This window comes from Aphidius gifuensis, linkage group LG5 (genome assembly GCF_014905175.1).
Source record: "Aphidius gifuensis isolate YNYX2018 linkage group LG5, ASM1490517v1, whole genome shotgun sequence".
Taxonomy (NCBI): Eukaryota; Metazoa; Arthropoda; class Insecta; order Hymenoptera; family Braconidae; genus Aphidius; species Aphidius gifuensis.
This window is the reverse complement of record NC_057792.1, coordinates 9,119,327-9,130,306: the sequence shown is the minus strand read 5'-3', so window position 1 is coordinate 9,130,306 and position 10,980 is coordinate 9,119,327. Positions and strand designations below refer to the sequence as shown.

At 31.0% G+C, this 10,980-nt stretch overlaps 2 protein-coding genes across 2 annotated transcripts; one reads left to right on the top strand and one right to left on the bottom strand.

The window, feature by feature from the left end:
• Positions 1 to 2,720: 2,720 nt before the first annotated feature.
• LOC122857533 (THO complex subunit 6 homolog) lies at positions 2,721 to 4,441 on the bottom strand. The gene is given in 6 exon segments (XM_044159745.1): positions 2,721 to 3,091; positions 3,319 to 3,481; positions 3,601 to 3,652; positions 3,655 to 3,767; positions 3,869 to 4,096; positions 4,231 to 4,441. Coding segments are annotated over 6 exon segments (993 nt in total). The 5' UTR covers positions 4,347 to 4,441; the 3' UTR covers positions 2,721 to 2,770.
• A 5,581-nt stretch (positions 4,442 to 10,022) lies between these two features.
• LOC122856337 lies at positions 10,023 to 10,980 on the top strand. The gene is made up of 3 exons (XM_044158023.1): positions 10,023 to 10,392; positions 10,485 to 10,758; positions 10,839 to 10,980. The coding sequence occupies exons 1-3, from the start codon at positions 10,023 to 10,025 to the stop codon at positions 10,978 to 10,980; spliced, it is 786 nt and encodes a 261-aa protein (XP_044013958.1).

Here is a 10,980-nt window from a genome sequence, read left to right as displayed (position 1 = left end):
TTGTGTGCGTGAGCGACCAAACCCCGCCTAAAGGTCAAATCCCTATTCATGCTCCTCATGAAGCCTTGCAAATTAAAAAAAAAAAATTATAATTGTCGTGAAAATGTTTTAACATGTTTTTTTTCCAAGACATTGAGATGATTTTGATAGATCTCGAGAATGTCTCTCTCGCAATAATATATCGAAGTCTATAATTCTATTGATTAATAATTAATTATATTCGAGTAAAAAAATAGCTAATAAAATATAAGCGATCTGCATATATTTATATGTGTTTTTTAAGCATAAATAAGCGAGACTGAAGAGAACGAAGCAAAAAAAATGAAGATGCGGAAAAAGACCGGTCAGAAAGAATATATATATATACAATACTTCATGTCACAGTAGGTAATTTCGAATAAGAAACTGTATAAACGAAAAAAGAATCTGAGAAAAAAAAATGTAAAATATAAATAACAACAAAAAAAAGCTGAAAAGAAACATTTTTCATTTTTTTTTATTTGATATATTTATTGTTTTATTTTTTCAAGATCCTAAAACCAGCTCAAATGCATATATAGAGAACATGTATGATTTTGTACATGATGATTATTTTGTATTGTTTTGTATTCATTTCTACGTGTGAGGTGTCACTGCGATACCGGATATGATATACTTTAACACGTTAATGGGTCAATTCACTTTCGACGATAATCACATGAAAATTCGTATTGATAATTACATATTTAAATATTCAACACATGACAATTAATTACTTGAAAGTAAAACTACTATCAAGAGAATTATTCTTGGAACAATGACCTTGGTTTTAAACTTTGCAAATTGAAGAGTGGGTAGAGAAATTTTTTTTTTTCTTTTTAAAAAATAGAATATAGTATATAATATTTTAGTTAAAAAATTTCATTCTTTTTTTCCATTTTATATTAAGTATTATAAATGAAAAATATACAAAAAATATTTTTTTATAAATAAAAATGTATAACGTTCTTTTTTTTCTCAAACTTTGAATATCTATAGTTTTTTGGAAAGTGAAAATTATTCATTCAATACACGACATGAATCAACGTTTTCGGAAGTTGAATTATAAGAAAAATAAAAATTAAAAAAACCGAATCAATCAAATAAAAAAATTTTAACTTGACAATTCTTCAAATCTTAAATAATCTTGTTTAATGAGTAAATGAATAAAAACTACCAATTTTTCTACGTGCATTGTTTCGTTTTATAAATTGACAATAAAATTTTACATACGTTTCTGTTTTTAATGATCTTCTTAAATATATATAAAATATTTCAAATAATCACAGAAAAAAAAAAAGAAAAATTATTTTTATTATCAAACTGTTTATTATAAACCGAATATTTAATTTTTCTTTGTTTCAATGAGAAATTTTTATCATTATTTATTAGAAGTATTTAATTTTTTTTGTTTCATGTTTTCGAAGGTGGGTCAATGGAATTCGTATTTTTTTATTTATTCATTTATAAGGTATTCGACCAACTTCCTTTTAATAATGCAGTTTATTTTAATGTCATTGGACAAATAAGGTATGGATCCACAGACAACCGAAAATTTTTAAATATAAAAAAGGGGGAGAAGAAGCTTTCGCCGAAAATCATTTCGGGTTTGGTGAAAACCTTGATCCCTCCACGTGCGCGGATCTTTATTTCAAAGTTTCACAAACCACATTATTTTTTATTCAATTTTATTTTATTTTTTATTTGATCTTTTCTTAAATGTGGGCGTATTCATACTTGCACTTCCTACGCAAATTGTGCCTGCGTTCTCTTTACATGATTTTTTTTTTCAGTTCCATATACCTTCAACATACTTTTATATACCATACTTTTATTTTCACTTCTACGAAAGTATTCAACTATTTAAAAATTATACTAAAATCTTTTTCTTTTTCTATTAACATGAATTATATTATTATCATTGGGGTATTATAATTATAATTTGTTCACAGAATTGAAACTTTTAAAATATTCTATTAATTTTTATTTACTATATAAATATGATTGAAAATAAAAATTTAACATATATATATTTTCAGTATTAAGTTAAAGAAACAAGGGAAATAAATGTGAGCTGATCTTTATAATAAACTTGGCAAAAATCACAATAGCAAGGCATCTTGACCTTGATTTTTGATTTTTCTTCCCTTTGCAGGTGAGCTCGTATTGTCTCGAAAGCGAAAGATAGAGCGCGCTTGACTTAAGAAGCAATTTTGCGCTTGGACGTCCTCTAAGGACGTCAGGTTTTTGAGAAAGATGATACCTCCAACTAACATTTTATATATAGTCACACTATAGCTTTTCAGTGAGCCTCAAAAATATATATATATATACATTTGTCGTTGTTGGCATTGAAAATATGACGTAAGTTTTATCCTGTCCTTCCTTTTTAACATCATTCGTAGATCCTAGATAGCAATAAGTTATTCACGTAATGAAATTAGCCTTTTTGTTTTTCATAATCATATTTTTTATTTCGTTTTCATATCAACAACTATGGACAGTCAGATAAATTGTGAAATCAAAATAAAAAAAAATAAAAAACGTGAAATGAACTTTCAAGTATAATATTCATGAGTAATAAAATAGCATTTAAAAATAAAATGATGACGATGATGATAAGTGACCAACAAATAATTTCATATTTTGAATAATAAAGTCAATGCTATATACAAAAATTTGAAACTTATAATTGATATTTATTTTAAAACTATGAATAATGGTTTTTAACTTATTTTTTATTCTTTATAAACTATGCAAACTTAAGAATAAATTCTCGGTAATTAAAGTTTGTACAAATGTCAATGTTGTTACTAGATCCAGAAATACTGAGAATTTTTTGAGGTTTTTCACAATGTACAATGCTGTATACAGTTTTACTTGACGTAGGGACCTTGGCTAGTACTTCACCCTGATAATTGAGGTGATAAACTGCAGGCATACACCCCCCTGCTATTATACGTTCATCGTGAATTGATGCTACGTGAATGCCCTCGTCCGGAAGGTCGAAGATCGTTGCTGTTTCCATCGTTCGAAGGTGCCACAAAGACAAACTTGGACCTCCACCACATAACTGTAATATGGAATCATTTTATTAAATTTAATAAATTGATTTTGAATATTATTTCAAGTTTTTTTTTTATATATATAAAAAAAAACAATAATCATGACACTTGTATCTAATTTTAGATCAAGTATGAATTTAAATAAATATTTTATTCTATTTTAATCTGTGAAATTTAATTGATTTTACATTATTGTTTTTTTTTTTTTTTTTTTTTTTTTACAGATAATTCTTACCAGCCAGTCTTCAGTAAAATCAACAGCACCAATCCATTTACCTAACTTTGGTCTACTGATTTGGCCATTCAAACTTGGAGTAAGAGTACTTGTGTGCTCTAGATTACGTAAATCCCAAAACTTTACTGTTCCATCCTCACTTGCAGATGCCAATTGATCACGTCTGAAAATTAAATAAAAAAATATTGTTAAAATTGAAATTTCCATTCACAAGTCAATAGAGTTTTGTTAAATTAAAACTAAAAAACATTTTAACTTTAAATATTAATTAAAAATATTTACAGTTGGGCTAAACAATGAATGTAATTCTCATGACTCTCCATACATCTCAAAATTTTCCATTATCCAAATTTATAACATAGATTTTGTTATCACCACATCCAGCGTATAATAAATGTTTTTCCTTTGAATATACCATAGAATTGACATCAGGTTTTTCAGAAGTGTCCCTAAAAAAAAAGAAAACATTTATTAATAATAGTTAGTTAACCAATAAAATTCAATTGTTAATAAAAGTCAATATGTAGACTGATAATACTTGAAAACTTACTTGTCAGTTGGTATTTGTATGGTCCAAGATATATTTTTCCTAGATGCTTTGTTTGACTTGACAATTTTCCAGTCCCATCCTGTTATTTCTCCAGAAGTTCCAGTGATTAAAAAATCATCTGTTGTAACCATACTCTGGACACACTGATTCACATATGCAGTGAATTTATATATTGGCGCTTGATAATCATAATTATCTATTTGGTTTGGTTCAAATGACTTGAGAAGACTTGTTAAAGATAATAAAATATGTTATTGTTATGAATCAAATCAATTTAGCAAGTTATTGTTTATTCTAACCTCACTTTTTGGTAGAACAACAAAACAATAAATTAAAAAGCAATTTAAAGTATTTTAACTTACTCAAAAACTGATACATCTCCATAAAGACTTCCAGCAATAAGAAATTTGCCATTAGGTGAAAATGTTTGACAAAAAATTGTGTTGTAAAACAATTTACGATTTGAAATTTCTGGCATGATTTTATCAATATTTACAATTGTTTACAATCGTTATTCGTTTAAGATCATTCGCAGGGATGGGCATATTGTGAGTTTTTGAGTTGTTTACAATTATCCATGGATAAAACGTTTAAAACAGGATAAAACGGATAAAACCCACGTGATCTCTCAGTAACTCAAATTTTGACCATATAATTTTTTTTAGCTACATCTTTTCCTTAGCTACTGCTTGTTCTGAGTCATTTATTTATTTAACAAATAAAATACATGTTATTCGTTTTAAAAAAATAAAAATGTCCAAGGAAAAGCAGTAGCTAAGGAAAAGATGTAGCTAAGGAATTAATGTGGCCAGAAAAATTATGTTTGAAGCAACATCAATTCCTTAGCTACATCCTTTTCTTAGCTACATTTTTTCCTCAGCTACTGCTTGTGCTAAATATGTCACATCAATTCCTGAGATATTTTTCAACATTGTAAATTACAATTTGTAATTCATTTTGGTTACTTTTGATGATAGTTCCAAGTTTCACCGCTAGAGGAAGATGTTTTATACAAATGGATAAAACTAAGGATGTTTTAAACTATGTTTTGAACATAGTTTTAAACATAGTTTAAAGCATTATGTTTTATACATGCCCATCCCTGATCATTCGTGTCAGCAGCATATATGTAATACTACTATATTGCTAACATCCTATCTTCCCAATAAGTGGAGCTTTTCTGGAGGCAAGAGCGTCGACGATATGTCCTTCTCTTTTCAGAGCAGTAAAAAATGAGAAAGAGTAGGGAGCGTAGGGAGGGTTCGGATTAACTCGACAACTCACCAATACTATTTTTACTTTCTCACGTATATAGTAGTATTACATATATGGTCAGCAGTCCAATTCACAGGGCAAATTTTTTACAATTTAGGGCTTTTTTTGCCGCTGATGGCGCTTGTAAAAATTTTTTTTATATAGATTTTACATACAAAAGCTTCACAAGCGCCGTGAGTGGTGAAAAAAAGCCCTAAGTTGTAATGCCCTGCACCCCTATTCACAGGGCATTACAATTTAGGGCTTTTTTCATCCACCGGTGACGCTCGTGGAGCTTTTATATGTAAAATCTATATAAAAAAAAATTTATAAGCGCCATCAGTGGCAAAAAAAAGCTCTAAATTGTATAAAATTTGCCCTGTGAATACGGGTGCTGTGAATTGGACTGCAGCACCCGTATTCAGAGGATGTTCTCATTAGGGCGTTTTTTTTCCGATGGTAGCGTTTGTGAAGCCTTTCTATATGAAATCTATATAAAAAAAATTTTGTCAAGCGCCATCAGCGGAAAAAAAAAGCCCTAATGAGAACAATTTTGCCCCGTGAATACGGGTGCAGAGTTGCCACCACTGAAATATGTATATAGTATATCATACATCAGTATCATACACTGTACACTGTATTGCACTGTATGATAGAGTAGGTGCATTCCTTTAATAAAAATTTTTTTTTCGTTTTGCAATTTCGCCCTGTAGTACCGACTAAAAACTAGAAACAGAAACAACGACAAAAGTGATAAGTTTCTCTATGCAATATTCCAGGCTTTACAGATTACGATATTGTGTGGTACGACCGATGTGACAATAACAAACAAACACAACCAGTCAATTTTCTATTTATTTCAGTTTGATATAAACATTGAACAGTTATCCATCTAATAATTGGAAGCCAAAAAAAATAATGTCATGTGCCAGTACTGCCACTACAAGAAACAGCTTTTTCCTATAAAATTTTGGCCGGTATTACAGGGCGAAATTGCCGAAAAATTTTCGCACTTTCGCCCTGTAATACCGACAAGTAGCTAGAAACAAAAACAACGACAAAAGTGATAAAACTCTCCATGCAATATCCTAGACTTTACTAATGTCTAGTACGACCTATGTGACAATAACAAGCAAGTACACTAAGTCTATTTTCTATTTATTTCAGTTTGATATAACAATTGAACAGTCATTTAGGTAATTCTTCCAATAATTGGAAGCTTAAAAAAATAATGTCATGTGCCAGTACTGCCACTACAAGAAATAGCATTTTCCTATAAATATTTCGTCAGTATTACAGGGCGATATTGCAGAGCGAAAAAAAAATTTTTATTGAGGTGAAACACAAGTTGTTCTGTTTTACCGGTAAAGTCTGTATGCTTTTACCACTGAAATATAATAAAACTGGAAGGTGAACTCCTATGCCTAGCCAATGCACGGAGTGTCACTAGAGATAGCAATATATTGCATATATTGGATGGCTTTCCCTCTCACTCACGCATGCGCACATTAAATCTTGTACAGTCAACGTCAAAACAAACTAGTACTACACGATATAAAAGTTACATTATATTTCAGTACAGTCTCAACCAACTTTAGTTGACGTGACTGTACCGACAAGGACAAAAGCCCATCCATTGAATCTCTCTCTCGGCGACGCTAAGTTCGGCTTCCAGTTTTATTATATTTCAGTGGCTTTTACATACAAAAAAAAATACTATTATTATTATTTTAATTTTTTCCTATATAAAACACATGGGGTGTCTACGCTATAGAAATCTCGAGAATCGAGGTTGCAGCAAGATCTTGCACATAAAAATAAAAATGGAACATGTCCCATTGGCTGCGATAGTCTGGACTGACTCACTCTGGCAAGGCTTTTAAAGGCTGATTTCCACCAAAATTCTAGTAATTATCTAATATCTAGTAATGAAAGATCTTGCTCAATCTTGCTGCAAGATCTTGCAAGCATTTCTATTGGGAAACGCACTGTGGGCGTGGCCAATCGCTGTAAGCAGTTGGCAAAAAAAGAAACTAATGACTTCCAGTCAAGTCAAGAAGACTAGAAATACAGGAGGACTTACTCCTATATCTCGCCTGTATATGAAAACCGTTCCGCTATGTGATCGCCGCATAATTGAGGGGCGCTAGTAGTACCACGGTGTGCGCGACTTGTATCGCTTTTTTCAATGCGTATACAATAACTCTGACAAACATCATGTGTATAATGCTCTATTAGTGTTTGTCAGAGTATGTTTGTATTGTGCCCTAAAATGAAAAAGCCCTAAATTGTAATGCCCTGTGAATTAGACTGCTGTATTTCTAGTCTTCTTGAGTCAAGTACAGTCAAGTATATCCCATTATCATAGAATTTTATTGTTTATTAAAAAAATGTTATTAACTATTGAGCATATACTTTCATGGGCACGAAAAACGAATTCAGAAATTTCCTTGAAGAAAATCGTATTATATATGCGGAACATATTACAGTATTGGTGTAAAAATTGATTCAAGTGATGAGTATCATGTGTTTGCCACTTGATATATTATCAAAATGTGATTTTACTTTGACAGGTTGTTGTTTGTCTAACCTTGAAAATGCATAGAAACTCAGATCTCTATTTCTTCTGGAATAACTGTTGCACCCAGAAACGTAAAGTCTTGTTTTTTTTTTTTTAATCAGTTTTGGTGAAAATTTTGTACCAGACATTTCAAACTATTTGTAAAAATATTATTTGTTTAATAATTTAGCATATATACTGTGTATACCACATACGAATGACTGGAAGAGGTAGTTTCCAGAAATTTACCACCAGACGTCGTGGTGAATTGTGCGTTTCCCAATAGAGTGGAGACACCGCTTAACGATACATGGTGTATAAAACTGATATAGATATATGCCATGGAGTTCTATACACCTTGATACACCTCCATGGTACACTGGCATAGTGGCATCATTACCAATGGCCCAATGCCAACCCCTGCGGCCTGCACCCGTATTCAGAGGATGTTCTCATTAGGGCTTTTTTTTCCGATGGCGGCGCTTGTGAACTCACGACACGCAAAAGTTTGCGTTTTATCATGGCTGCCGTAATTCTAAACATGGCTGCCGGAATTTTAAACATGGCGCCTCCGTCATCCAAGCTTTGAACACTAGATACACTGCACACACATTACACACAACTACACTTTTCAGTGATATTTTGGTAATATATAGTAATTTCTACTGATTTAAACGCGCGTGTGAATTTACCCGTCACCCGTGACATTGTCGAGCGGGTGGATTGAGGGTGCGAACTCACGACACGCAAAAGTTTGCGTTTTATCATGGCTTCCATAATTCTCAACATGGCTGCCGGAATTTTAAACATGGCGCCTCCGTGATCCAAGCTTTGAACACTAGATACACTACACACACATTACACACAACTACATTTTTTCAGTGATATTTTGGTAATATATAGTAAGTTCTAGTGATTTAAACACGCGTGTGAATTTACCCGCTCGACATTGTCGAGCGGGTGGATTAAATCACGGAGGCGCCATGTTTAGAATTACGGCAGCCATGATAAAACGCAAACTTTCGCGTGTCGTGAGTTCGCACCCTGAATCACGGAGGCGCCATGTTTAGAATTACGGCAGCCATGATAAAACGCAAACTTTTGCGTGTCGTGAGTTCGCACCCTTATACACCTCCATGGATTTTACATAGAAAAGCTTCACAAGCGCCACCATCGGAAAAAAAACGCCCTAATGAGAACATCCTCTGAATACGGGTGCAGCACTGCTTAGTGCTTACAAGTTACAGGCAGCGTTGCCAACCATACCATAATTATGGTATGTTTACCATATTTTGATCTTCCATACCATACCATAACGACTTTACCATATACCATAATTTAGTTGTTAAGTTAGAGAACTTTCAGTAAAATTAACTTGGCTAAAACAAAAATAAGAAATAAATTAGCTGTACCAACAATGCGTGGAATATTATTAGCTAGTCAACATGTTATTTTCAATTGAAATTGCATTAAATTTAAGCCATCCAAAGAAATGCTTTCACGTATGGCTACAAGTACTTTATATGATAAACCAAATGTTGAAGAAAAAGAAAATTATATTAATGATGATGATGATGAGTTATCGGGAGTTTCGTTTGATACAAACTAAATATTTTAATTAAAAAAAAAATTGAACAATATACCTATATTGTTTTTTAATTAAAAATATATTTTACATTAAAGAGTACTCAAATTCATATGATAAAAATTAAAAAAAATTAATATGAAAAATGTCATTATTAATAAATAATTATATTAATAAAAATAAGTAAATATGACTAAATAAATAAATAATATAAAAAAAAAATTAATTGCATGGTTTCATTTAATTTATTTCAATAAAAATTTAAAATTTCCTTTTTGCCATAATGGTATCCATTTTACCATATTTTCCCTACTTCATACCATATTGCTTTGTTTTAGAGTTGGCAACGCTGGTTACAGCAGCTGTATACCGGCATCATATTTACCTCCGAAGTTGCATGCAGCTGCATGGCAGTTCGGAAAGTTTAGAAATCTCAAAATAAACTCAAATCTGTCTGTTTAGTTTTTACTGATATGTAATGTCTGTGAAGATTATTGAAAACAAAAAGATATGTGCTTCAAGTTATTAAAAATCAAATATTTAATAAATAAAATGGACAAAAACATTCGCCGTCGTGCGATGCATGGCAATTTGTTTAAAACCCACAATATCCAAATCATCTGATGAAGAAGAGGATATGTTTGTAAAAGCATCACAAAATTCGTCAAAAAAATTATCAAATACTCAGCGGCTTCGTATGATCGAAAGTCAATCGAAATCTCAAAATCAAGAAAATAGTCAACTGAACTCTGGCAATGATAACACTCCCAAGAAAAAGAAACAACGATCCCCAACATTATCACCTAAACGATCAAATAATTTATTATCATCAAAAAAAACCACCTGTACCAACAAAAACACCGAGTAAAGATGATGACGAAGACAGTCTATCTGAAGTTGAAACAAGTCCACAGTTAATTAAAAAAAGCCAAAAAATACGTAGTCTGAATCATACCAAAAAACGTATAACTGAGTCTCCTCAAACATCTGTTCAGAAAAAACAACGAAAAAATAGAAATCAAATTGAAAATGATGAAGACTATAACTACGTTAATCTTGAAACATTCTTTCGAAAGTGTGGAATAACTATTTCTGACTCAAATGATCAACAAGTTTTTTCAATTGGTAACAATTAACTTTTGCTTCTTTTTCTTTTTTTATTTATTATATTTTTATTATTTGTTTGTATTCAATTAATATTTTTGATTTGTTAACAGAAAATGATTCACTTACAACTGTTAAAAAAGTTCAAGAGATTATATGCTCTGGAGTTATTCCAAAAAATCAAGTTATCACAGATTGGAAAACTTACTTGGAAGATGTTAACAATGTTAGAAAATTAATGGAACCAACAATTGTTACTGGTGAACAAAGACTTTTGGGTTCATCAGCTGGTTCCTCAGTTGTCAGAATTTTACTTCAAGTTCCAGTTCTTCAAACCGAAATAATGGAAAGTTTACTCACAAAATTAGTTGATTCTGTTTTAATTGCGTAAGTAATATTATATTATTCATTCATTTATTAATTTATTATTAATTGTTGTATTATTCAATAATAATTTTTTTGAATAGTAATTCAATGGATGAAGTTCAATGGACTCGTCTTCTTCTTCAGCAGTTTAGATTTTTGGAAATAATCCATGAACCTGAACTATTAACTACAAAACTTGAAGAATTGTTGGAAGCGAGTCCAATTTGGTTTCAACAAAATTAA

Excerpts from the sequence above, each read along its gene's own strand:
- LOC122856337 (XM_044158023.1), top strand. The coding sequence starts at position 10,023 with ATGATAACACTCCCAAGAAAAAGAAACAACGATCCCCAACATTATCAC. Across the intron at positions 10,393-10,484 it reads TCAACAAGTTTTTTCAATTG|AAAATGATTCACTTACAACT; the intron begins GTAACAATTAAC and ends ATTTGTTAACAG. Across the intron at positions 10,759-10,838 it reads GTTGATTCTGTTTTAATTGC|TAATTCAATGGATGAAGTTC; the intron begins GTAAGTAATATT and ends TTTTTTGAATAG.